The sequence below is a fragment of the Corvus hawaiiensis genome, chromosome 1, assembly GCF_020740725.1.
Source record: "Corvus hawaiiensis isolate bCorHaw1 chromosome 1, bCorHaw1.pri.cur, whole genome shotgun sequence".
NCBI classification, from domain to species: Eukaryota; Metazoa; Chordata; class Aves; order Passeriformes; family Corvidae; genus Corvus; species Corvus hawaiiensis.
The window spans coordinates 525,919-548,849 of NC_063213.1; the positions used below are offsets into that span (position 1 = coordinate 525,919).

Here is a 22,931-nt window from a genome sequence, read left to right on the forward strand (position 1 = left end):
CCTGGTGCTGCCGGGGGCGGGGGTCAGGGCTGAGCCAGGCTCGGGTTAGTTCCGTTTAATGGATGTTCCTGCACACGTTATAAAACACGATCGGTACAAAAAGCGTCCCCTGTACAGCACAAAGGTACAGCTGGGCGAAGGCCACCCGCGGGGGGCTGGGCCGGGGTCCCGGGGGTCCCCCCTGCCCCGGGCCGGCGCCGCCTCTACAATCACCGGGGGTCAAGAACAGACATCATCGGCGGTTCGGGGCAGGGCAGGGAGCCCCGGCCTGGGGCGGGGCTGCAGCGGAGCCCGCAGAGCGCCCGGGGAGGGGAGGGGAGCGGAGCCGCAAGCCCGTGCTCGGGGGCCGCGGGGGGAGCCCCGGGTGCTGCCCCGTCCCTGGCTGTGCACCTTGGTCCCGCTGTGCCCCCGCTCGGGTCCCTCCCCAGCAGGAGGGGGCGAGGGCTCCGCCCGCTCCCAACCTGAGAAAAGCCTCCTCTGGCCCCGCAGCGGGAAGGGGGGGAGGAGGAGGAGGAGGAGGAAGAGGAAGGTGCTATTGCTGCAGATGGGGCGCAGGAGGGAGCCGGGCAGGGCAGCTGTGCCAGGGCACGGCGAGGGCAGCACTGCCGGGGGCTGGACCCCCGCGCCCCCTGCCCCAATAAATAACTATTTACAGGGTATAAATAAATAGGGCGAGGGCTGCTGCGGCCCCGGGCGGGATCAGGCGGGGCCCTGCCGCGCCCTAAGGCACGTGGGGGCCGAGCCACGCCCGGGAGGGACCGGTCCCGGCCCTCTCCCGGCTGCCACCCGGGGCCGGGGCTGGCCGAGGGCTGTCCTGGGAGCGGTGCTGGGCTGGGACAGTCACTGCTGGGTGCCCAGCCCGGGAGCCACCACACTGTCCCCCCTCCTGCCCTATCCTGCCCCCGTGTCCCCCTGCACCGTCGCGCTGCCGGGGAGTCCCCAGACCACGGGGAAGATGCTGCTGGACCAGGGAGAGCAGCGAGGGCGGCGGCCCCAGCTCGCTTGGTGCAGGAGTCGCTCCGGTGGCACGGATGGAGCCATGGAGCCGGCGGCCCCGTGCCCTCTCCGGCACAGCCCCGAGCCCCGCCTCAGTCCCGCCGGCCCCTCCTCCTGCTCAGTCCAACTTTTCCAGCACCGAGGGCACGTAGACCAGGCTGAGCTCGCTCCCGAAGTTGCAGACGATGGCGGCGTTCTCCAGCACCAGGATCTGCCGCGCCGGCTGCGACTCGTTGCTCTTGCCCAGGTAGACGGTCTGGAGCAGGTCTCCGTAGCCGATGTCCCAGAAGGACACGCAGCCCTGGCCGCCCGTCACCAGCAGGTTGTCGGAGATGACGCCCAGGCTGGCGCCGCAGCCCAGCTCCTGCGGGACAGAGGGCGGAGAGCTGAGCTCCAAGGGGCTGGAACGGGGCAGAGCCTTGCGGTGGATCCGGACTGTTCTGAGCCTTTGCACGTGACAGGGAAGCTTCCAAGCATGTGGAGCTGGAGTAGAGGCTCCTCAGCCTCCAAGCGCAGCAGAGGTGGTGGGGGCCAGGAAAACCCAGGAGGACCCCTGAGGCTGTGACGTGGAGCTGGGGAGTCTCAGCCTGGAGCAAAGGAGGCTCAGGGGGGACCTTGTGGCTCTGCACAAGTCCCTGACAGGAGGGGGTAGCCAGGGAGGGTCGGGCTCTGCTCCCAGGGAACAGGGACAGGACAAGAGAAGTGGCATCAGGCTGTGCCAGGGGAGGGTGAGGTTGGACATCAGCAGGAATTTCATCATGGAGAGGGTGATTAGACATTGGAAGAGGCTACCCAGGGCAGTGGAGGAGTCCCCTTCCCTGGAAGGATTTAAAAGCCGTGTGGATGTGGCACTTGGGGACACAATCAGTGGTGGCCTCGGCAGCGCAGGGGGGTGGTTGGACTCTGTGGTCTCCAAGAGCTTTTCCAAGCCAAGCAATTCCCACTTTCCTGGTTAACCCTCCCCAGCTGCCCCACAGGTCCCACCTGCTGGATGGAGTAGAGCTTGATCCCCGAGCTGCGGTCCCAGATGCTGATGACGTCGTCCAGGCCGCTGCTGATGACACAGGACGTGGTGCAGGTCAGGGAGGTGACGTCCCCACGGTGGGCGAACATGTGGCTCACGCGGCTGCCCGTCAGCACGTCCCACAGGCAGATGGCCCCGTCCTGGCCGCCACTCGCCAGCACCATGGTCTGCAGGACACCAGGGCCAGTCAGCACCAGGGGACACGGTGCCACCGACACTCCTGGTGCTCCAGGCACTCCCGGTTGCAAGAGGTCACATGAGGGTGGGCTGGAACCCTGCACTGCCAGCCCAGGGGTTCCCTGCCTGTTCCGTGTGCTCGAGCAGGCTGGGGGGAACAGACCCCAGGTGCCCCAGGTGCAGAAGCACCTGAGTTCACTTGAGGTGGGAGAGCACCTGGGGGCACATGCTGGCTTAGGGAGCACATGGGGGGCTCCCACTCCTCCTCCCGGGGCCCAGGGGGCAGAGCCTCCCTGGGGGCTCAGGCCCTGTTTCAGCCCTGCTCAGCCCTGCCTGGCAGTGCAGGAACAGGGATTCCCTGCTCCAAAAGGACAGGGAAGCAAGAGGTCTCTAGGGGAAGAGATTGCTGAGCTGACAGTGAACTGGAGGAAAACTCTGGCTTGGCCAGAGAGAGATGGAGGGACCCAGGTGGGTGCCCCTGGCTGAGCCACTGGCTCAGGGCTGGGACCAGGGATGAAGCCAGGTATGGGCCAAGGTGTGATCTCAGGGGTGGGCTCACGTATCAGCTCAGGTGTGAAGGCAGGTGAGGCCTCAGGCCCAGCAGCTCCCCCCGTACCTGGTCGATGTACACGGCTGTGATGGCTCCCGAGTGGCCCTGCAGGGTGAACAGGCAGCACGAGTCCTCCAGCCGGAACACCTGGGGCAAGAGAGGCTGGAGTGAGGCTCTGGGGCCAGACTATCTTTAAGATAGTCTTGAAGAGCTTTTCCAACCTCAATGATTCCATAATTCTCTGAAGTCACCCATTCCTAAGGCATGAGGGTCCCATACCCAGCCCTTCCAACTCCTCCAATGCCACATCCAGGCAGGTGAACAGAACCCACGGAGCTTCCCGAACTCCCCCGCCCTGTGTGCTCCCCCAGCCGGCTGTCCCTGTCCCCCTCACCCTGAGGGTGTGGTCCTGGCTGCCGGTGACGAGGCGCCCGGCCGCAGCCTTGAGCGCGGTGATGGGTTTGTGGTGCGCGCAGGCCACGCTGTGGGTGAGCTGGCACCGCACCGCGGCCCCGCGGCCCAGCTCCGGCGATGGTGGGAGGCTGCTCCTGCCCGGGGCACCTGCAGGGACACAAACACCTGAGCCGGGGTCAGGACACCTCGGGATGCTGTGCCTCAGGGGGCTGGGTGCTGGGCTTTAGGGAATCTGGGGCTGGTACTGCAGTGAACCCTCTATGCTCAAGAACAAGTGGAGGGAGGGTCTCAACAGGGTCAAAGAATTCCAGACTGGTTTGGGACAGAAGTGACCTTAAAGCCCATCCAGTGCCACCCCCTGCCTGTCCTGGGCAGGGACACCTTCCACTATCCCAGGTTGCTCCAAGCCCCATCCAACCTGGCCTTGGACACTTCCAGGGATGGGGCAGCCACAGCTTCTTCAGGAAATTCATTCCAGTCCCTCACCACTCTCCCAGGGGAAGAATTTCTCCCCTATATCCCATCTCAATCATCCCCTCTATTGTGCTCCAGAAGCAAAGGAACCCTGTGCTCTAACCAGTCACCCCCATGGGCCAGTCTGGGCTGTGCTGGCATTGTGCCACGGCCTCGGGCTGTTCCCGGGGTGGGAACAAGTGAGACAGAGAAAGGAGTGAGAAGTGGAAGGAGGTAAGGGCAGTGCTGGCCCCGGAAGCACATGGGAGCCTCCGGCCCTGTGCCCTGGGGAAAACCAGCATGGGGATGGCGTCCCAGCACAGAGAGCTCCCACAGCACCCCTCAGCTCAGCACAGCTCCGGGTGCTTTGGAGCAGCTACCACCAAAGCTGAAGTGCGTGTGAGGAAGACTCAGCTACGAGGAAGAAGAGGGAGGAGGGAAAGGCAGGAGCCCAGGGCAGTGCACTGACATTCCAACACCCGCTCACCTCGGAACTGCAGGTGGTTCAAGGCTGTGTGTGTCTCCAGAGAGAAGAAATCCAAGGAGCCATTCAACCGGGCAGCCACGATCCTGAGGGGGAGATGTGGGGGGTGAGGAGAGGCCCCTCCCCGAGCCCCAAACCCGGACGTCCCCTGGGCCGAGCGCAGACCACCCGCTCCCAGGAGGAGGCTGCACAGAGCTGGGCTGGGAGACTGGACACAGCTCCGAATGGACTGGACAACGGCAGCACCTCTGGAACAGCAGCGATCCAAAGGTATCCCAGCCCTGAAACCCTCTGGATATTCAGCTACTAGAAAGACTGAGAGCTGAAGAAGTGGCTGCTGGAGCAGACCTGGAGCCAGGAAAGCTGGTGAGAGGTGGATACACAGAATGATTAAGCTGGATATTAGGTTGGATATCAAGAAAAGGTGGTTGGGCACTGAGCAGGCTCCCCAGGGAATGGTCACAGCTCCAACCCTGCCAGAGCTCAGGCAGCATTTGGACAATGCTCTCAGGCATAGGGTGGGATTTTTGGGGTGTCTGTGCAGGGCCAGGGGTTGGACTCCATGATCCTTGGGGGCCCCTTCCAGCTCAGGGTATTCCATGACCCTGATTCTAAGGAGGAGACTTCTCAGCTGAGCCTCTGCTGCCAGGAGCTGCCGTGGAGGTTGGGGCTGGGGATCTCCCAGCACTTGCACAAGGAGTTACCTGTTGTTGAGGAAGACGAGGGCCGTGATGCCGGATTGTCCTTCATCATTGCTGCTGCGGAGGGTCCCCTCGATGGCATCCCACACCTGGGGGAGGAGGGGTCACTGCGGTGGCACTGGCCAGAGGAGCACTGAACACAGGGAGTCTGGGATCCTGAGCAGGTCCCTGTGCTCTGCTCCCAGCCCCTGAGCTGAGTGAGCAGGTCAGAGCTCCCTGTGCTGTGCTCCCAAGCTGTGTGACCTGCCTCCCGTTACTGCATCCTATTACTGCATCCCTGCTCCTCACCTCCAGCTTCCCGTTACTGCATCCCTGCTCCTCACCTCCACCCTCCCGTTACTGCATCCCTGCTCCTCACCTCCACCCTCCCGTTACTGCATCCCTGCTCCTCACCTCCACCCTCCCGTTACTGCATCCCTGCTCCTCACCTCCACCCTCCCCTTACTGTGTCCCTGCTCCTCGTTTCCTGTCACTGTGTCCCTGTTCCTCACCTCCAGCTTCCCATTACTCCTGCCAGCCACGATCAGGTTCCCCTGCAGTTCCAGGCTCCAGACGGAGCTCTCCAGGTCCCCGCCCCAGGACGGCAGGGGTGAAGATTTGTCACATCCTGCGCAGGTCTCGTCCCCCAGGCTCCGGTCCCCGAGGCTGCGCCGGCGGCCGCCGCACCCGCCCTCGTCGGAGCCACACCCCGGGGAGCGGCCGCTGCTGCCGCAGAACCCGGCGGGGCCGTGCGGGGCCGAGAGCCCCGGGAAGTTCATGTTCCTGCAGCTGGAGCTGCCGTGCTCCTCGTACACCTTCCCAACCAGGCTGCTGAAGTCGTATCCCGAGTCCTTGTGGCGAGTGCCCACGGCCCGGAGCCGCGGCTCTGACTCGGCCGCCTTGGCGTGCTCCGAGAAGTTGGTGTCGATGAGGGAGGTGAGGTCGGGCTGGTCACAGAACAGGGGGGGCTGGGGGGGGCCCAGCAGCCGTTTGAGCTGGTGATTGCTCTCAAAGGAGTCCTCCAGCCCGTTCTTCCCGTCCGGGCTGGGATCCCAGCCCTCCTGGTAATCGAAGATGCCGCTGCTGTCCCTGCGCAGCCTGGGAGGAGGGACAAAGCTCAGCCCCACCGCTGGCGGGAAGATGGGAGCACAGGGATGTGGGGATGTGGGGCCATGGGACACGGACAGGGCCATACCTGGGTTTGGGGATGACAGTGAGGCAGTCGCCCGTCTGCGCGTCCCACACGCGGATCTGCCCCACCAGGCAGCAGCTCACCAGCAGCATCCCATCACTGGCCAGGCACTCGATGTCCTGGCAGGAAGGAAGGACAAGCACAGCTCAGTGTGGCACCACCGAGGCCTCTGGACCCTGACACAGCCTGGTGTGGCGGAGGAGCTGCAGAGATGATGGGTTTCCTGTCAAATCGGGCTGGTTTAGGAACCGAGGGACGGTGAGGACATGCGTGTCCCTGAAGTGTCCAAGGCCAGGCTGGACAGGGCTTGGAGCAACCTGGGACAGTGGAAGGTGTCCCTGCCCACGGCAGGGCTGGGACTGAATGAGTTGGACTGGATGAGTCCCTTTCAACCCAAACCACTCTGTGATTGTGGCATTCCAGGATCTCTGCCCAGAGACCTCAGTGTGCACTGGACTGCTGCAAATCCAACAGACTGTGTCTGTCTTGCCTTTCCCTGACAAATTCTGTCCCAGCTGATGGTAGCTTCAGGAGCAGAGGTGCAGCTTCTCTGGGAGACACAGCACAGCATTTTAAACTCACATGTCTGGATGCCCAAGAGCTTTGTTTCATCTCAGAACAGGAAGAATCCCAGAATCATCCTGGTTGGAAAAGCCCTCCCAGACCATCGAGTCAACCTGTGACTGATGCCTGCCTTGTCACCCAGCCCAGAGCACGAGTGCCACATCCAGTTGTTCCTTGGACCTCAGGAATGTGGAGGTATCCCAGTAAAGCAGGGAATGGATGCCAGAGGTGGTGATGGTGGGAATTTCAGAAAGCAAGTCCCAGGAGGAGATGAGAACGTGCAGCAGGAATTTCATGCTACAACATCCTTTCTTTATGTATTTATTTCTGAGTTGGACCTACCATGAGGTGTCCCCTGAGGACCAGGGGCACAATCTCGGTCTCGGGGGGGGAGTAGCCGTAGTCGTCGCAGGGCAGGTCCCCCCTCCGGCGCCGGCCCGGCCCGTTCTGCCCGTAGTTCTTGGGGCACAGCACCCGGTACAGGCAGAACAGCAGCAGCACCAGCAGGATGCCCGAGGCCAGGCCCAGAGCAGCCACCCTGGGGGAGACACACATGAAGACAAGAAGGTAAGAAAAGAAATTCTAATTTCTAGTCCAAGGATAGATTTGGAAAATCCTGTGCCAGGATTACTCACGTGCTGGTCTGAATTTCTCAGCTGAGAAAGCTTTTCAACAAATTACAGAGATTTGTTGGAAATTAAAGGGGGTTTTAATGGGAAAACGACAATTTCAACAAGGTTTTGAGGCTTTTCAGTAAGGAAAGTGACAAGCAACTAAGATTCAACTCAGATTTTAAGAAAACACTAGCTGGGGACTGGGATAACACAGTGTGTTCAGCACTTGCAGATTCAGGCAGGGGGGTGTGAGCCATCCTCTCTGCAGGGAGGGAAGCTCCTTGCACCAAAGTTTGATCTAGCACCCAGTAAGTCATTATCAAATGATATCCAGGTGGTGGCTGCCCCATCCCTGGCAATGTCCAAGGCCAGGTTGGACAGGTCTTGGAGTGCTCTGGGATAGTGGAAGGTGTCCCTGCCCATGGCAGGGGGTGGCACTGGATGAGTTTTAAGGCCTCTTCCAACCCAAACCTGGGGTTCTATGAAATCACAACGTTTATACCCCCACATCCACCTCCTGTCCTCATCACCCAGTGACCAGCCCCGAATTGCATCAGGAGCACTAAGCCTCCATGTACAGCCCATTCCTGCCCTCAGCTGATGGAAAACTGCCAGGAGAGATCAATTTAATTTTGCACTGGAGCCTCCCAAGCATCCCGAGCTTTGGCACTGACGTTTTGTGAGCTTTTTTGCTCTCCCAGCAAAAGGACTGGCCCAAAGCAGCCCCGGAGTCCCGCTGGAGTTGGTTGAGGCAGGGTCAGGAGGCTGTGAGAGGATGTTTTACTTGTAAAGGGTGACGTCCTGGTGGCCGTGGGGCTGTGCTGTGCGGTCCGGCTGGGGTCCCGTGTCCAGCTTCCCCGCGCTGCCCGCCAGGAAGGGGTGGTAGCGCGAGGCCTCCTGGGGATGCCGCATCTCCAGGGCCTCCTGCGGCTTCAGGTACAGCGTGACAGGGATGGCTGGCAGGATGCTGATGTACCTGAGGGGGGACAGGGAGAACAGCTCGGGAGTGACACGAGGGGACACAGGGACAGGTGACTGGGCAGCCATGGCAGGTCCCAGGGCGCTTTCAGTGCTGTAACCTCAGGTGCTCTGAACTGAAGATCTCCTTGGGAATATTCTCTGAAGTTACTCTCCAGGTTTTAACCCTTCAAAGAGCCAGCAGTGGAATGAAGTCCTGATGAGATCAATTGGATCCCATGAATTTAAGTAAGGATCTCACTTCCTGTGCGGTGCAGGCTGGGAGGTCTCACCAAGAAGCTTCTTCAGCTCACACATCTCTTCCTCACATGTACTATTTCCATCACTTACACATGATTGTATCAGAGAATTGTGGAATTACTGAGGTTGAAAAAGCCCTCTGACCCCATCAAGTCTGACTGTTCCCCCTTGCACTGCCAAGGCCACCACTGACCCACGTCCCCAAGTGCCACATCCACATTGCTTTCAAATCCCTCCAGCAATGGGGACTCCACCCCTGCCCTGGGCAGCTATGCCAGGGCTGGACAGCCCTTTGCATGAGGAATATTCCCAATATCCCAGCTGAGCCTCCCCTGGCCCAGCCTGAGGCCGTTCCCTCTCCTCCTGTCCCCGTTCCCTGGGAGCAGAGCCCGACCCCCCCGGCTGCCCCCTCCTGTCAGGGACTTGTGCAGAGCCACAAGGTCCCCCCTGAGCCTCCTTTGCTCATTTTGCAAAATTTAAAACTTCACTTCCAGGATCAAGGAAGACAAAGACACCAAGCACATAAAACACCCAAGATCACAGAGAGACACAACCCTGATTCCCGGAGGAACAGCCCTGGGGGCTTTGTGAGCTCTGTCCACCCCAGAGGACCTGCTCAGCAGCTCCTCCCAAGCACACCCAGAACGAGCCTCATGGAACCAGGTTATGTGAGTCAGGAGCACGAAGGACAGAAGGAAGACAAACTCTTGGGGTCAGCTGCCCAGCTCCCAGTGCCTCTGGCACTCCATGCCAGCCCACTTGCCTCTTGGCCAGGGTGATGTTGTAGTAGCTGAAGAGGGCTGGCCAGTGCCTGAAGGAAAGCTTCCTCCAGATCTCCTCATCCTCTGCTCCCCAGGTAACCTCTGCTTCTGTTCCCAGCTCCACCTGCCCGTTCCCTCTGCCCTCTGGTCCCTGGGCCCATGTGTGCTGGTTCGGCTCCAGCCCTGACTTCTGCTCCCGCTGCTGCGTTTGGTTCTCCGACAGCTGGATTGGCTCCGATGGGAACACCGAGAGGTCGATCTTGGGGTCCCCAGCAGGCAGGACCCCTCCGGGAACGGGCATGGGAGGCAGGCCTGCATCCCCCAGGGGACTCTGCTCGGTGACCTGGGATGTGAGGTAGGTGCGGAGCCCAGCAGGATCTGTGTAAACCAGGATTCCAATCCAGATCACCGTCCCGGCCTGTGCAGGATGAGCAGAGACACAGCTCCCTTCAGTGCCACCAGCCTGTCCCCTGCCTGAGCAGACCCACGGCACCCCAACCACAGGTACCCCACACTTCCTGCAGCCTCACTCCCAGCACCGCTCCTTGGGGAAGATCTGGAGCATGGCCCAGCACACACAGACCCTGGACACCACTTTTCCGTGATCCACGTGATGGTCAGAACCCAGCTTCTCTCCCCAAATGCACAGCAGGAAGGAGATTCCATGCTGGCAGCTGCGACCAGCATGTCTGGCACCTCTAAACAGGGCTGGAATGGCTCAGTTGGGGTTTTTGGATCCACAGGTGTGCAGGACCCACTGCTCTGGGACCGTGTGGGGATTTAACTTAAACTGCCAGTGCTGGCTGATTGGGCTGGGAACACAGAGATCCCTCTAATTCCATTAGAGACATCCAAAACAGAGACGGGGGGGAAAAGCAGGGCCAGAAGTGGTGTGGCTGCAGTGGCTGTAAAGGGTGAAACCTTAAGCAAAATATCTCCTAAATGTCTTTAGTCCACACATGCAGGAACATACTGTGATTTCTGCTTGTAAAATCATCTCAAGGCTCAGCCAGCCTTGGAAACCTGCTTCTGGATCCCATGGGGCAGCACCAGACTCGCTTGGCAACCAGGACATGGAGGTGTGGGGCCTGGCCGGGGTGGTGCCCAGAGGGCGGGCAGGGGGTGCAGCCTGGCCGGGGTGGTGCCCAGTGGGATGGGCAGGGGGTGCAGCCTGGCCGGGGTGGTGCCCAGCGGGAAGGGCAGGGGGTGCAGCCTGGCCGGGGTGGTGCCCAGCGGGATGGGCAGGGGGTGCAGCCTGGCCGGGGTGGTGCCCAGAGGGCGGGCAGGGGGTGCAGCCTGGCCGGGGTGGTGCCCAGCGGGAAGGGCAGGGGGTGCAGCCTGGCCGGAGTGGTGCCCAGCGGGAAGGGCAGGGGGTGCAGCCTGGCCGGGGTGGTGCCCAGCGGGATGGGCAGGGGGTGCAGCCTGGCCGGAGTGGTGCCCAGAGGGCGGGCAGGGGGTGCAGCCTGGCCGGAGTGGTGCCCAGCGGGAAGGGCAGGGGGTGCAGCCTGGCCGGAGTGGTGCCCAGCGGGAAGGGCAGGGGGTGCAGCCTGGCCGGAGTGGTGCCCAGAGGGCGGGCAGGGGGTGCAGCCTGGCCGGAGTGGTGCCCAGCGGGATGGGCAGGGGGTGCAGCCTGGCCGGAGTGGTGCCCAGAGGGCGGGCAGGGGGTGCAGCCTGGCCGGAGTGGTGCCCAGCGGGAAGGGCAGGGGGTGCAGCCTGGCCGGAGTGGTGCCCAGCGGGATGGGCAGGGGGTGCAGCCTGGCCGGGGTGGTGCCCAGAGGGCGGGCAGGGGGTGCAGCCTGGCCGGGGTGGTGCCCAGTGGGAAGGGCAGGGGGTGCAGCCTGGCCGGGGTGGTGCCCAGAGGGCGGGCAGGGGGTGCAGCCTGGCCGGAGTGGTGCCCAGTGGGATGGGCAGGGGGTGCAGCCTGGCCGGGGTGGTGCCCAGAGGGCGGGCAGGGGGTGCAGCCTGGCCGGAGTGGTGCCCAGAGGGCGGGCAGGGGGTGCAGCCTGGCCGGAGTGGTGCCCAGCGGGATGGGCAGGGGGTGCAGCCTGGCCGGAGTGGTGCCCAGAGGGCGGGCAGGGGGTGCAGCCTGGCCGGGGTGGTGCCCAGCGGGATGGGCAGGGGGTGCAGCCTGGCCGGGGTGGTGCCCAGCGGGATGGGCAGGGGGTGCAGCCTGGCCGGGGTGGTGCCCAGAGGGCGGGCAGGGGGTGCAGCCTGGCCGGAGTGGTGCCCAGCGGGATGGGCAGGGGGTGCAGCCTGGCCGGGGTGGTGCCCAGAGGGCGGGCAGGGGGGGCCATCTCCCCACACGTACCATGATGAGGCGCTGGGCCAGGCGCGTGCGGGCGAAGAAGTAGATGACGCGCAGGCGCTTGGGCAGGCGCAGGTTGCGCAGCGAGGACGGCTGCAGGGTGATGGTGTGCGGCGTGTGCGGCGCCGCCGGGCGCAGCGCGGGAGGCCGGGCACGGCACGGGGCCTTCGCCGGCGCCAGGCACGACTCGGGGGGCAGCCGCTTGTTGAGGTCGGCCAGCTGGAACAGACAGGGAGAGGTGAGGGGTGAGGGATCCCTGGTGAGCGATTCTCCCCCCAGGGTCATGGTGGTGACTGTGTCTCCTTCCAGCCCATTTACCCCAAATCAGCACATTTATAGACTCATGGAATCACGGAATGGTTGGGATGAAAAGGACCTTACAGCACATCCAGTGCCAGCCCTGCCATGGGCAGGGACACCTCCCACTGTCCCAGGCTGCTCCAAGCTCCAGTGTCCAACCTGGCCTTGGGCACTGCCAGGGATCCAGGGGCAGCCACAGCTGCTCTGGGCACCCTGTGCCAGGGCCTCCCCAGCCTCACAGAGAAGTTCTTTCTAATATCCAATGTAAACCTTCTCTCTTGTCTGTTTGAAGACATTCCCTCTTGTCCTGTCACTCCAGGCTCTTGTCCAAATTCTCTCTCCATCTTTCTTGTGGGGTCCCTTCAGGCCTTGGAAGGCGACAGCTAGGTCTCTAAGCTTTTCTTCTCCATGCTGAATAATCCCAATTCCCTCAGCCTTTCCTCACAGCAGAGCTGCTCCATCCCTCCAATCAACTTGATGCCTCCTCTGGCTTTGCTCCCACAGCTCCATGTCCTTCCTGAGAGTGTCTTTTCCCTCAAGTATCCTGTTCCCAATCCCTGTGTGTGTAACCAAGCAAGTACAGACCCAGCACTTTAACAGCTCAGGATGAGAGGAAACAGCCTCAAATTGACCAGGGAAGATTTAGGTTAAATATTAGGAAAAATTTCTTCCTGTAATGGGCTGTCCAGCACTGGCACAGCTGCCCAGAACAGGGGTGGAGTCCCCATCCCTGGGGAGGGGGATTTAGCAGCCCTGTGGATGTGGCACTTGGGGACATGGTCAGTGGTGAACACAGTGGTGGTGCTGGGGAATGGCTGGACTCCATGATCTTAAAGGCCTTTTCCAACCTCCGTGAATTTATGGTTCTGTTCTTTTTCTCTTTGGGGAGTGAAATGCTTGGGCTGTGTCCCTCTCCTCCCCCGAGGCCAGGGCATGCCCCTGTGCCCACCTCCATGCGGCGGATGTCGATGGACAGCACCGTGGTGAAGAACAACATCTGCAGGAAGAAGTCCGACACCAGCCCGACCACGGCGAAGAGGCAGAACTCCTGAGGATGGGACAAAGGGATTAGCTCCCATTTCACCTCTGAACAGGGGACACTCAGCAGTGTTTTACTGACAAACCCTGTTATCCACCTCTTGAGGGTTTAGGGCTGGATGAGTCCATGTGAGAATCCAAGAATATTTATTCTGATTCACATTCTTTGTTCTTTTTGGCCACAGTCCATCAAAACCCGGGGACTCTGCTCCCAGGGAACAAGGGACAGGGTGAGAGGAAAAGGCCTCAGGTTGTGCCAGAGGAGATTTAGATTAGAAATTAAGGAAAATTTCTTCCCCAAGAGGGGCTATTGAGCATTGGAATTGCCCAGGGCAGGGGTGGAGTCCCCGTGCCTAGAGGGATTTAACAGCTGTGTGCATGTGGCACTTGGGGACATGGGCTAGTGGTGGCCTTGGCAGTGCTGGGGAACAGTTGGACTTGATGGTCTCCAAGGCTTTTCCAACCCAGACAATTCCCTGACTCTGTGATCCTACTGCCCACTGCCTCCCTGCAGTGCCTTGGGCTCTGTCCTGCAGCAGCCCCACTCACCTGGATGGCCGGGACCAGGGTGAAGTATCCGATGAGGATGATCCCGAGCTCGGTGGCCATGTTCTTCATGATGGACCAGCTCTCGTTGCTCAGGCCTGGGGAAGGGCAAGGACAGGTCAGGGGAGCCTCTTCACTGTGCCGGACGAGCACAGCAAAAGCAGCTGCATTTGCCCTCTTTAAAACCTGGAATCTACAGACAGCAGCCCAAAAAGGCCCTTCCAGGCTAAAATTCCTGAGTGCAAAGGCCCAGTGAAGTTCTGAGTCCTGTTTCCCATCTAGGATCCAAAGCACTTGTATTTTTAAAACTAAAATCAGCATCACTCTAGAATCTCTTCTCCCTGACGTTTAGAAACAACTTTGAAGATTGCAAATCCCATTTATCCTGGTGTGAGCACACTCAAATCCTTCCACAGGCACAGAGCATCTATAGAATGGAAAAGATAATTTTGTCACACATTCAGGGGAATTTTATAGGCCCTGTGTTCTGCACTTCAGATATCCGTGACCTGAGGACACAGTGCCCAGTATCCACGCCACGAGATCCAGCTCTCCCCTACTAATATTTTTTTATATTTATTTAGCCTGTTTCAGTCAACAATCCCAAAAAGCAGTGCCCACAATGACAGCATTCTATTCTTGGAATTCAACACAAAAGGCTGCACAACTCACCTTGCTTCCTTCACAGAGCTGAATTAGACCATTCCCCCTCTCCCAGTGCCTGGCTTTCCCCAGTTTTGCCTCTCTGCAGTCTCCCAGAGCAGGATCCTACCTTGGGCGATGCGGAGCTTCACCTCCAGGTCCACAGGCGTGGACACAACGGACTTGGTGAGGACTAGCACGTTCTCCAGGCCAATCACCACCACCAGGTATGGGAATATCTCTCTGGAGGAAACAGAGGCAGAACTGAGGAGGAGATCCGTGGGGAAAAAGAAGGGAAAGAGGCAAGTTTGGAGCAAACAGACCCCTGGGAGTCGAGGTGAGGAGACACCACCCTGTGCCCCAGTCCCTTCCCTCAGTGTCACACTGTGACAAGGAAAAGGTTTGTGTTTCCTCTGCCTTGGGGAGAAATCATCGTTTTTGCAAAGCTGCAGGAATTCCTGGGAAACGCCCGCTGTGGAGCACCACGAAATTAGTCTCGGTGCTTCCCAGGGTGGGGACAGAGCCCTTTGCTCTCCAGCATTGGGTACAACGATAGAGATGGACCTGAACACCCTGTGAGGGACTGGGGGTGGGTAATCAGTCACCAGGGAGGGGCAGGGAGCGTGTCCCACTTCCTTTAAGGATCATCCCATCCCACCCCTGCCACGGGCAGGGACACTTTCCACTGTCCCAGGCTGCTCCCAGCCCCAATGTCCAGCCTGGCCTTGGACACTGCCAGGGATCCAGGGGCAGCCACAGCTGCTCTGGGAAATCCATTTCAGTCCCTCACCACTCTCACAGGGAAGGGTTTCTTCTGTCTATCTCACCTAAATTTCCCCTCTTTCAGTTTGAACCACTGCTCCTTGTCCTATCACTGTAGTTCCTGATGAAGAATCCCTCTCCAGCTCCCCTGTAGGCTCCCTCAGACACTGGAAGGGGGGAATGTCAGTGAACGTCCATAGTGAGTGAAAAAACCACCAATACCAATAAGCCTCTCATGGGCAGCTTCTCGTTCATGCCCAAGAATCCAAAATTCAGCAAGAACAACGCAGGCCTGCCTTTAATTAAAGCATTTTCAGCTCACAACTGTGTGAGCCCTCCAGGCAGCACCAGGACAGGACAGCAATAGGAGATAAGCTCCTTAGGGATGGGAATCTCTAAACAGGGAGAATGGAGGAGGCTGTGGGAGAGCCTGCTCAGCTCCAGGAATAATGTGTTATCCCAACAATTCCTCCTGCTTTAGGCACACAGAGCCAACTGCCCAGCAATAAGGAATCTCCAGGAGGACTGGCCAGCAGAGGAACACATCCCCTGCATCCCTGGAGAGCCACTGATGCTGATCCCGCCCAGCAGTGTGTCCAACACATCACAGGACTTGTTCCCCAGCCTGGGGGCTCTGGGGAGCTGTTCCCACAGCATTCCCCGTGCACCCCTGGCAGGGCTGGCACGTACCCTCCGTTGAGCGTGGGCGTGAGGCCGAACAGGGTGCAGAGCCCCACGGACATGAGCAGGGAGCTGAGCACCGTCACCACCGCCGCCAGCGCCAGGCCCCACTTGGACTTCACCATGTCGATCTTCCCTGGAAAACAGCGCCCAGCCCAGGTCACCAGGGGAAGCAAACGGAATTAATGCCAGTGGAGGCGGGATGCTCGTCCTGCCTGGCTTCAGGAGGTCACTGGACATCCCCCAGCCCAGAAGGGAAGGTACTGCAGTGCTCCTGTCTGAAATGCAGCTCCCAGAGCCTCCCAATACAAGGGTGGGACATGGGACAACGCTGGTTCACAGCTCACACCAGTCCCAGCACTGCACTGAGGTGGGAAAAACCAAACTGAAATGTGGCCAGAGAGGTCTAAACCCACCAGCTCAGAACACGTGTCTGCTCTGTCTGATAATGCATGAAACAAACTGGGAAAAAAGGCATTCCTGTGGCATCTAAGAGTGCCTAAGACAGAAAACACCTTGGAAGATATCCCAGAATCATGGAACGGCTGGGTTTGGAAGGGACTCTAAAGATCCAGCGTTCCACCTCCTGCTGTGGGAAGGGACACCTTCCACTATCCCAGGCCTTGGACACTTCCAGGGATGGGGAAACACCTCCAGCTGGGGAGGTGTATCACAAGGAACAACACCACACTGGCTAAGAGGGGCAAATTAGCAGCAATCAGGTAAACAGTTACTAATTCTCCCCATGACAGTTCAGGGTAAAATTCCAATACCACCTCTCCCGCTGAAACGGCTGGGAAGTGCGGTGGTGTCACAGACAGGAGTCTGCACCCCTGACCCCACAGCCAGGTGCCAGCAGTGCAGGTGCCCCCGAACCTACGTGTGGAGAAGTAGATGTAGGCGAAGAGGATGATGTAGGTGGTGACGAGTGGGATGAGCTCAGCGATGCCGATCTCCTCCTTGAAGTGCACGTGGACCACATTCTCCTCCCGCAGGCTGCAGTTGGGGCTGGGGTGCAGCAGCTTCAGGCGGGAGCGGAGGCTGCTCAGGAACCTGGGGAAGAGCAGCACGTCACTCACCCTTTCCCAAAGAGCAGCTCGCAGTTCCTGCGGCAGCGCAGCAGGAGGAAGCTCCATGGATTCACACGGACCAGCAGAGCGTGGCTCTCTCCAGGCCTTGCTCCCAAACCTGCTCCTCGCTGGCCCAAACCACCCAGACACTGATTTCTACAAAGGTTTGCTGTGCAGACTCACCAAGACTTTATTTAAAGCAAAGGCTCACCAACCACAATCTGGGCCCTGCGGAACAGAACACGCCACGGCCTCAAACGCCCCTGGAATTTTACCAGAATTACAGAATTCTGTGTAAAAATGGCTGATGGAAGGTGCCACACAATGACCCTCAGGGCTCAGTTCTCTGGAAAAGCAAGTTTCAACTCCTGTGCTGCCAATTCCATTCCAGGCATCTCTTGGGGAATTCTGTGCAGCTCAGAGGTCTCGGATCCACTCAGTCCATGCCAGTTTGGCCAACACTGCCAAAGTGTTTTCACCAGTCAGTCCAGTGCTTACTGGTAGGCAAACCAGTCTGTGTACAAGGAACTGGGTCAAACCAGAGCCACTGGGCCCTGGATGCCACAAAAACTCCCCCTGGCAGCTCTCGATGCTACAGACCCTGTTTCTGAAGAGGAACTGAGAACTGAGAGTATTTCATTTCCTTAAAACACAGCAAATTCTCTCCCCAGAAAAGCACCTTCCGAGATGCAAGATACTCTAAACCACAAGGAAATAGAGGGTAAAGAAAACCATGCCAACATCAGAGTGGAGCAAACAGCAGCTGTGCCCAGAGCAGCCCTCACCTGGAGTCGTAGCGCTGCAGCCCCAGGGTGACGGTGTAGGACACCACGCGCCGCCGGTTGTACAGGTTCACCCCGCTGTACCTGCCGGGCAGCCCGAACAGCAGGTCTGCAGAGACAGGGATGGACATCAGGGAGCAGCACACACGCAGGACAGGGGGGCAGAGGTGTTCCTTGTCATCAGCAGCCGTGGGAACGGCTGCTCTTATCCCGTGGGATATCCCGCACTGCCCGGTGCTCGGGGGAGACCCCACGGATGGGCTTCACGCCTGATGCAGGCTCCACGTGCTCCAGCCACAGCGAGCTCACACTCTGGATGCTCAAAAATAACCTTTAAAGCAAACTTCCTTTGGGGTTACAAACCCCTTTTCAGACATGTAATATAATACATTATACACTTCCAGAACTGTGAAGTTCCTTTAAAACCAAAGGATTCAACATGCATTTAAACCAGCACTTCCTCTGGCATTATGGAGCCACTAATGATCCCACACATGGTAAGAGGGTTTTTTTATAAGTAAGAGCTAAAAATACTTTTATGATATCCATTGTCAGCTCAGGCTGTGTGCAAGGAATTAGAACACACCAGGGAGCAGGATGAATGTTGATTTATCTGTGTCAGTGAGGCAGCCTTGAGTGTGACAGAGGGAAAAGCCAGAGCATGTGTAGAGTGAGAGGAACAAAACCCTGCTATTTTTACCTGCAGAAAGGAGCCTGACTGAGTGATTTGTTCACTTCCCACAAATACAGATCAGGGCTCCAATACACATATAAAGTGAGAGACAACAAAGACTGGGCCGCTTCGGCTGCTGTGAATGACAAAATACTGCCCAACTTGGCACTATCAGCAATCCAGGTGTTGGAATTAGCGAGGATGGAATAACAATGAAGCTGTAGGCAACTCCCAGCTTCCCTGGCTCTCCAGCCCCTCACCTTTGAGAGTGGTTGACGTCTGCAAGGTCTTTGGTTCATGCTGGTGGATGGTTTTGATGATATCTGGGTCGGCATTGAAGCGCTCGCGGTCGTTCTGCCAGAAGTTCCCTGGGGACAGCAGCAGGCAGCCGTGCTCCGGGAGCAGATTCCGCAGCTTCCTGAGGCCGGGCAGCAGGTCTGTCACCTGGAGACAAACCTCCTCCAGGCTCCTGACCCCGGAGCTGAAAGGCAAGCACAGGGCTGTGGGACAAAACCGAGGCAAAGGCAAAGCTTTTGGAGAGGAGCATCGCAGGCACCTGCCTCAGGTGTTGCTGCTCTTCCTCCTCACAGCTGAGAACAGGAGCTGGGTCTCCCTGGAACTGTGAACAGGCTCCAGAATTCCATCAACATTCCCTGGGTGCTGCCTGACCACACAGCTCTCGCTCCTCACCCACGTCTGGTGCCACACTTTCATTTCCACACTTAACAGAGAAACTCTGGAATTTTTCCAGACCTCAAACCCCTCTCCACACCTCTCTCCACACATGCAATGGGATGTTTTACAGGAATCCTGGTCAGCTTTCCTGAGTTGGATCCCTTGAGGTGCACAGAATGCTCTAAAATGCACCCAGGATTCAATGTCTGCACCTGGGTGTGGTGTCTTCCCAATTCCTCTGCATAGTGTGGAAAGGAGAATTTCCTTAGAGGTCCAGAATTCCATACAGGTGTAACTGGTATGAACTGGAACCACTAATTCAAGCAAGACTCAGCTTGGGTTTACAACAGGCCATGGTGGGAAGGGTCAGTGACAGACCCAGCTGTGGGACAGAGAAGTGTAACAGGACATCTCAGCCCACCAGGAGCTGATCTGCTGCTTGTCACCCGCTCAGGTAACTCAGCCAGGACAAGTGTCTCACAGGGAGTTATTGTTACTGTCTTGCAGGGGTTATTCTGGCTCCACGGGGTTAACACTAGTCTGGCATCTCCCAGCTGCCCAAAAACACCTCACTGCTGAAGTGAGGTCAGAAGAGGAGCTGCATTTCTGACTGACAGACACCTCACCAAACTTTCCCAAAACAGAAATCTTCTGTACATTTCCCTGGACAGCCTTTAAAATTTTTAATTGACACTGGAGCTCAGACCTCTTTGATTACTCCCAAGGATGCTAAAAAGCTAAACTTAGGTTTTAAAAATAGAAAAGTTAATTTAGCTGGCTTTAATGGAAAAAATATTCTCTCTTACACTGCCACAGTCTGTTTATGGTACCTGGGGAATGACTTCACACACATTTGTGATTGCAGATCATCAAGAAAACATTTTAGGATATGACATCCTTAAAGGGAAACTTTAGCAATTACCAACCAGGGATGTTTGGTCCTGTGGACCCAAAAAAAAACCCCACAGTAATCTTTCTGGGAAGGGTAGGAAAATCAATCTCTTACAAACGGCTCCAGTTTTTCTTGCTTCTGCTGTAGCTAAGGTTAAACAGTACCCTGTGCCTCCTGCAGCCAAACAAGGCATAAAGGAAGTAATTAAAGATTTAGAACAAAGGGGCATTACATTTAGGACTCATTCTGCTCAGAATTCCCCTGTTTTCCAGGTGATAAAAGCAGACAGAGCTGGCATTTAGCTGCTGATTATCAGGGCTTAATGCTAATGCAGAACCACCCCCTGCAGCAGGCCCAAATACTGCAGACCTCACTGCTACTCTGCAGGCAGCTGCACACAAAGGGATGGCAGCTTGGGATAGAACAGACATGTTTTTTATGGCCCCAGTTCAGGAGGAATAAACCCAAATCTGCATTCCCTTGGGAAGAAACACAATCCACCTTCACTTGCCTAGCTCAGGGATATGAGCACCCACCCACCATAGCACACAACGCTTTAGCTGAACTCCAACAAATAAAAACTCAGGAAAGAGTGCAGGTTTATCAGTGCATTGATGCTGTGTTGGTAGGAGGTGAGGAGGAGAGTGCAGTAAGAACAACAGCACAGGATATCTGGAATAGATTAAATGGGGAGGGGATAGAAGTGCCCTCAGCTAAGAGTCAAAGTCCCTCTAAAGAGGCAGAATTCCTGGGAGCCTGGGGGGTAGCAGGCCAAGCTGTAATTCCAGATGAAACCATTACAAAATTAGATGCTATATCTACCCCCACAACTGAAAAGGAACCTCAGAAGATACTTCGGGATACTGGAGAAATCATTTTCCTGGATTTTCTATAATAGCAAGACCCTTGCAAACATTAATGAGGAAAACCCAAAACTGGCAATGGCTTGACAGCCACAAACAGGCTCTGCAAACACTGATAGAGGAGTCACAAACATCACTTGGGCCAGCTCATCCCAGTGCTCCTGTAATGGCTGCTGAATGGGCTTCTGCTGAACACAGGACTTACTGTAATATGTTCCAGAAAGGGCCACAGAGACCCAAACAACCATTAGGGTTCAGTTCCACAGTATTTAAAGATACTAGAAAGAGAAACACTGCCTGGGAAAAGGGATTGTTATCCCTGACCTGAGCTCTTGAATGAGCAGAAAAAGTTCAACAGCATCAACCTGTGAAAATCCAAGGACCTTTCAGTCTGTTGGCCAGTGTTAAGAAGGGCAGTGATGCAGAGGCAATTGCACAAAGAGTGACAGTACACAGATGGGGTGGGTGTGCCCAAATGGAAGGCACTAAAACCCTACGAACTTCAGAGAGCTGTGACTCCAGACAGGTTAGTTTGACAACAGCCATAAATCTCGTCCTGTACTGGATGCTCCTGCATTCACTTCACACCCTGAAGCTGGAGATGTCTGGTTCCCCGATACCTCAGCCAAATGCACTGATGGGAAATGGAGGTACAGAGCAGTTGCTCTGAACACTGAAACAGGAGTGGAAGTAGTGGAAGAAGTAGTAGGAAGTGCACAGGTGGGAGAGTTAAAGGCTGTACTGCTGGCAGTAAAGGAGAAAACAAAGCCAATCTGTGTTGATTCTTACGTGCTCTGGGCTGGTGCCACAGTTGTTGTGTCAGTGGGAAGCACTGGATTGGCAAGTGAAGGGAAGAGAGGCTTGGCAGAAGGAAGACTGGAAGTGGTTGCTGTTACAGGCCCCATCCCATGGACAAATGCACACAGGATGGGGCAGAGCTCATGCAAATGACCAAGCTTTACAGACTCATTGGAACAACAAGGTGGATCAGCTGACAAAAATCAGGAAGATAAAAACCGATCAGTGGAAGCTCCACAACACTGGTGTGGATTTGGTGAGTGGTTACACTGGAAATTAGGGCATACTGGACAAAAAGCTCTATTTTTTGCAGCACAAAGCAGAGGCTGGCATTGACCAGGAAGATGTGTCAAGGCATTCTCACAGTGTCCCCAGTGACAGCTGAAGCTTGAACAAAATCATCCAGACCTGGCACTGCCTTTACAGATCAAAGGTAACAAAACACTCTGGTCCTCTTAGATTCTCTTGGGCCTCTGAAGACATCCAGTGGTTACAGGAACACACGACCGGGGTGGGAGTGGTCTCTGGGCTGTCAGTCACTGCCCAGAGCAGGCACGCTGATGCCAAAGCTACTGTTTCAGGACTCAGTAACTGGTTTTCCAGCCTCCCTGTCCCAGACTCTACACAGAGTGACAAGGGATCACACTGCACCAGTGTGATGAGGCAAGACTGGGCCAAAAAAGAAGGTATTAAATGGGTTTTTAATAGACCTCATTATCCCCAAGTAAATGGGATTGTGAATCGTGCCAATGGTTTGCTAAAGCAGTGCCTTAGGCCACGTGAATCTGGCTGGGATAAAAGGTTACCCTCTATGTTATGTCAGATATAATAAATAACCGATATCAGACATAATAAATATAATAAATAAATATAATAAACAAATAACACACATATATATTTATTTTTATTTATTTTATATATGTGTTTGTATCTATATATAAAATATAAACAAATATAATAAATAACTGATATGGACCAAGGGATAGTCCTGTTTCACGAGCTTTCCTAAGCCCTATGTCTCTTTAAACATCTTTAAAACCCGAAATGACAAAACTGAAGCTTTTCAGGACAACTTAACAGTGGGAAAGCCAGTCACAGTTGAGCCAGCCCACCCTGGGACTGTAGCTGTGACTCTGAGGGGCAGTCAGGGGCCGATGTTCTGGGTGGCCATCGATGCTAAGGGCACCTCCCGATGGGGACTCCCGCGTTCCACACTCCTGTCCCAGTCCAGGTCCCAACCAGTGCGGGGTTCCCCACTGGCCGGGCCAGCTGCCCCGCACCGGCCCCGTGTGCCGGCGGCCAGGGACCGACCTGCTGCCGCAACGCTGGGGAAAGCACCTCTAGGACTGCACGAGTTCTCCTGGTTTAGGCGCCCTAATAACCTGAGATGGTCAAGGAAGTCCTCAGAAAACTGGGTGTGCATTTGGATGTGAGCCAGGGCGCCGCTCGGGCAGCAGGGGAAAGGGCTGGTGACCGCCTGCTCGGCTGTGGGGATTACTGATGGAGACTCCTGGACTCCAACAGGGGAATAAAGTCAGTTCTGGACACACAGGGACCACACTGGACAGCACAGGGACTCTTCGATCTGCTGTAGCTAAAGCTGCGACAGACTCGGGAGCTCTCAAGGGACACTCACTGTATGGCTGTGTTTACTGAACAATGTCTTTAACTCTGGAGAGAGCACAGCTGCTCTCCCACCCCGGGTCCATCAGCCATCCCCACAGCACCTTGCAACCAACGACTGGAAAGGACAGGAAGGCAAAGAGAGCAATGCTGT

General features: G+C 57.1%; 1 protein-coding gene across 3 annotated transcripts in view; it reads right to left on the bottom strand.

Moving 5' to 3' along the window:
• Window positions 1–40: 40 nt before the first annotated feature.
• LOC125323473 (SREBF chaperone) overlaps window positions 41–22,931 on the bottom strand; it is a 42,552-nt gene continuing 19,661 nt past the window's right edge. For 2 of the 3 annotated variants that reach the window (XM_048298594.1, XM_048298513.1), the window contains exons 5-23: window positions 18,187–18,407; window positions 17,257–17,362; window positions 16,282–16,454; window positions 15,411–15,537; window positions 14,089–14,201; window positions 13,320–13,414; window positions 12,682–12,780; window positions 11,436–11,651; window positions 9,130–9,545; window positions 7,933–8,124; window positions 6,877–7,072; window positions 5,974–6,089; window positions 5,291–5,876; window positions 4,803–4,888; window positions 4,102–4,184; window positions 3,142–3,326; window positions 2,814–2,894; window positions 1,981–2,187; window positions 41–1,360 (exon numbers count right to left, since the gene is read on the bottom strand). In XM_048298594.1, coding sequence (XP_048154551.1) covers window positions 1,115–1,360; window positions 1,981–2,187; window positions 2,814–2,894; window positions 3,142–3,326; window positions 4,102–4,184; window positions 4,803–4,888; window positions 5,291–5,876; window positions 5,974–6,089; window positions 6,877–7,072; window positions 7,933–8,124; window positions 9,130–9,545; window positions 11,436–11,651; window positions 12,682–12,780; window positions 13,320–13,414; window positions 14,089–14,201; window positions 15,411–15,537; window positions 16,282–16,454; window positions 17,257–17,362; window positions 18,187–18,407 — 3,544 coding nt within the window. In that variant the 3' untranslated portion in view covers window positions 41–1,114. The remainder of the gene's footprint in view (window positions 1,361–1,980; window positions 2,188–2,813; window positions 2,895–3,141; window positions 3,327–4,101; window positions 4,185–4,802; window positions 4,889–5,290; window positions 5,877–5,973; window positions 6,090–6,876; window positions 7,073–7,932; window positions 8,125–9,129; window positions 9,546–11,435; window positions 11,652–12,681; window positions 12,781–13,319; window positions 13,415–14,088; window positions 14,202–15,410; window positions 15,538–16,281; window positions 16,455–17,256; window positions 17,363–18,186; window positions 18,408–22,931) is intronic. The other variant, XM_048298675.1, reaches the window with a different exon arrangement.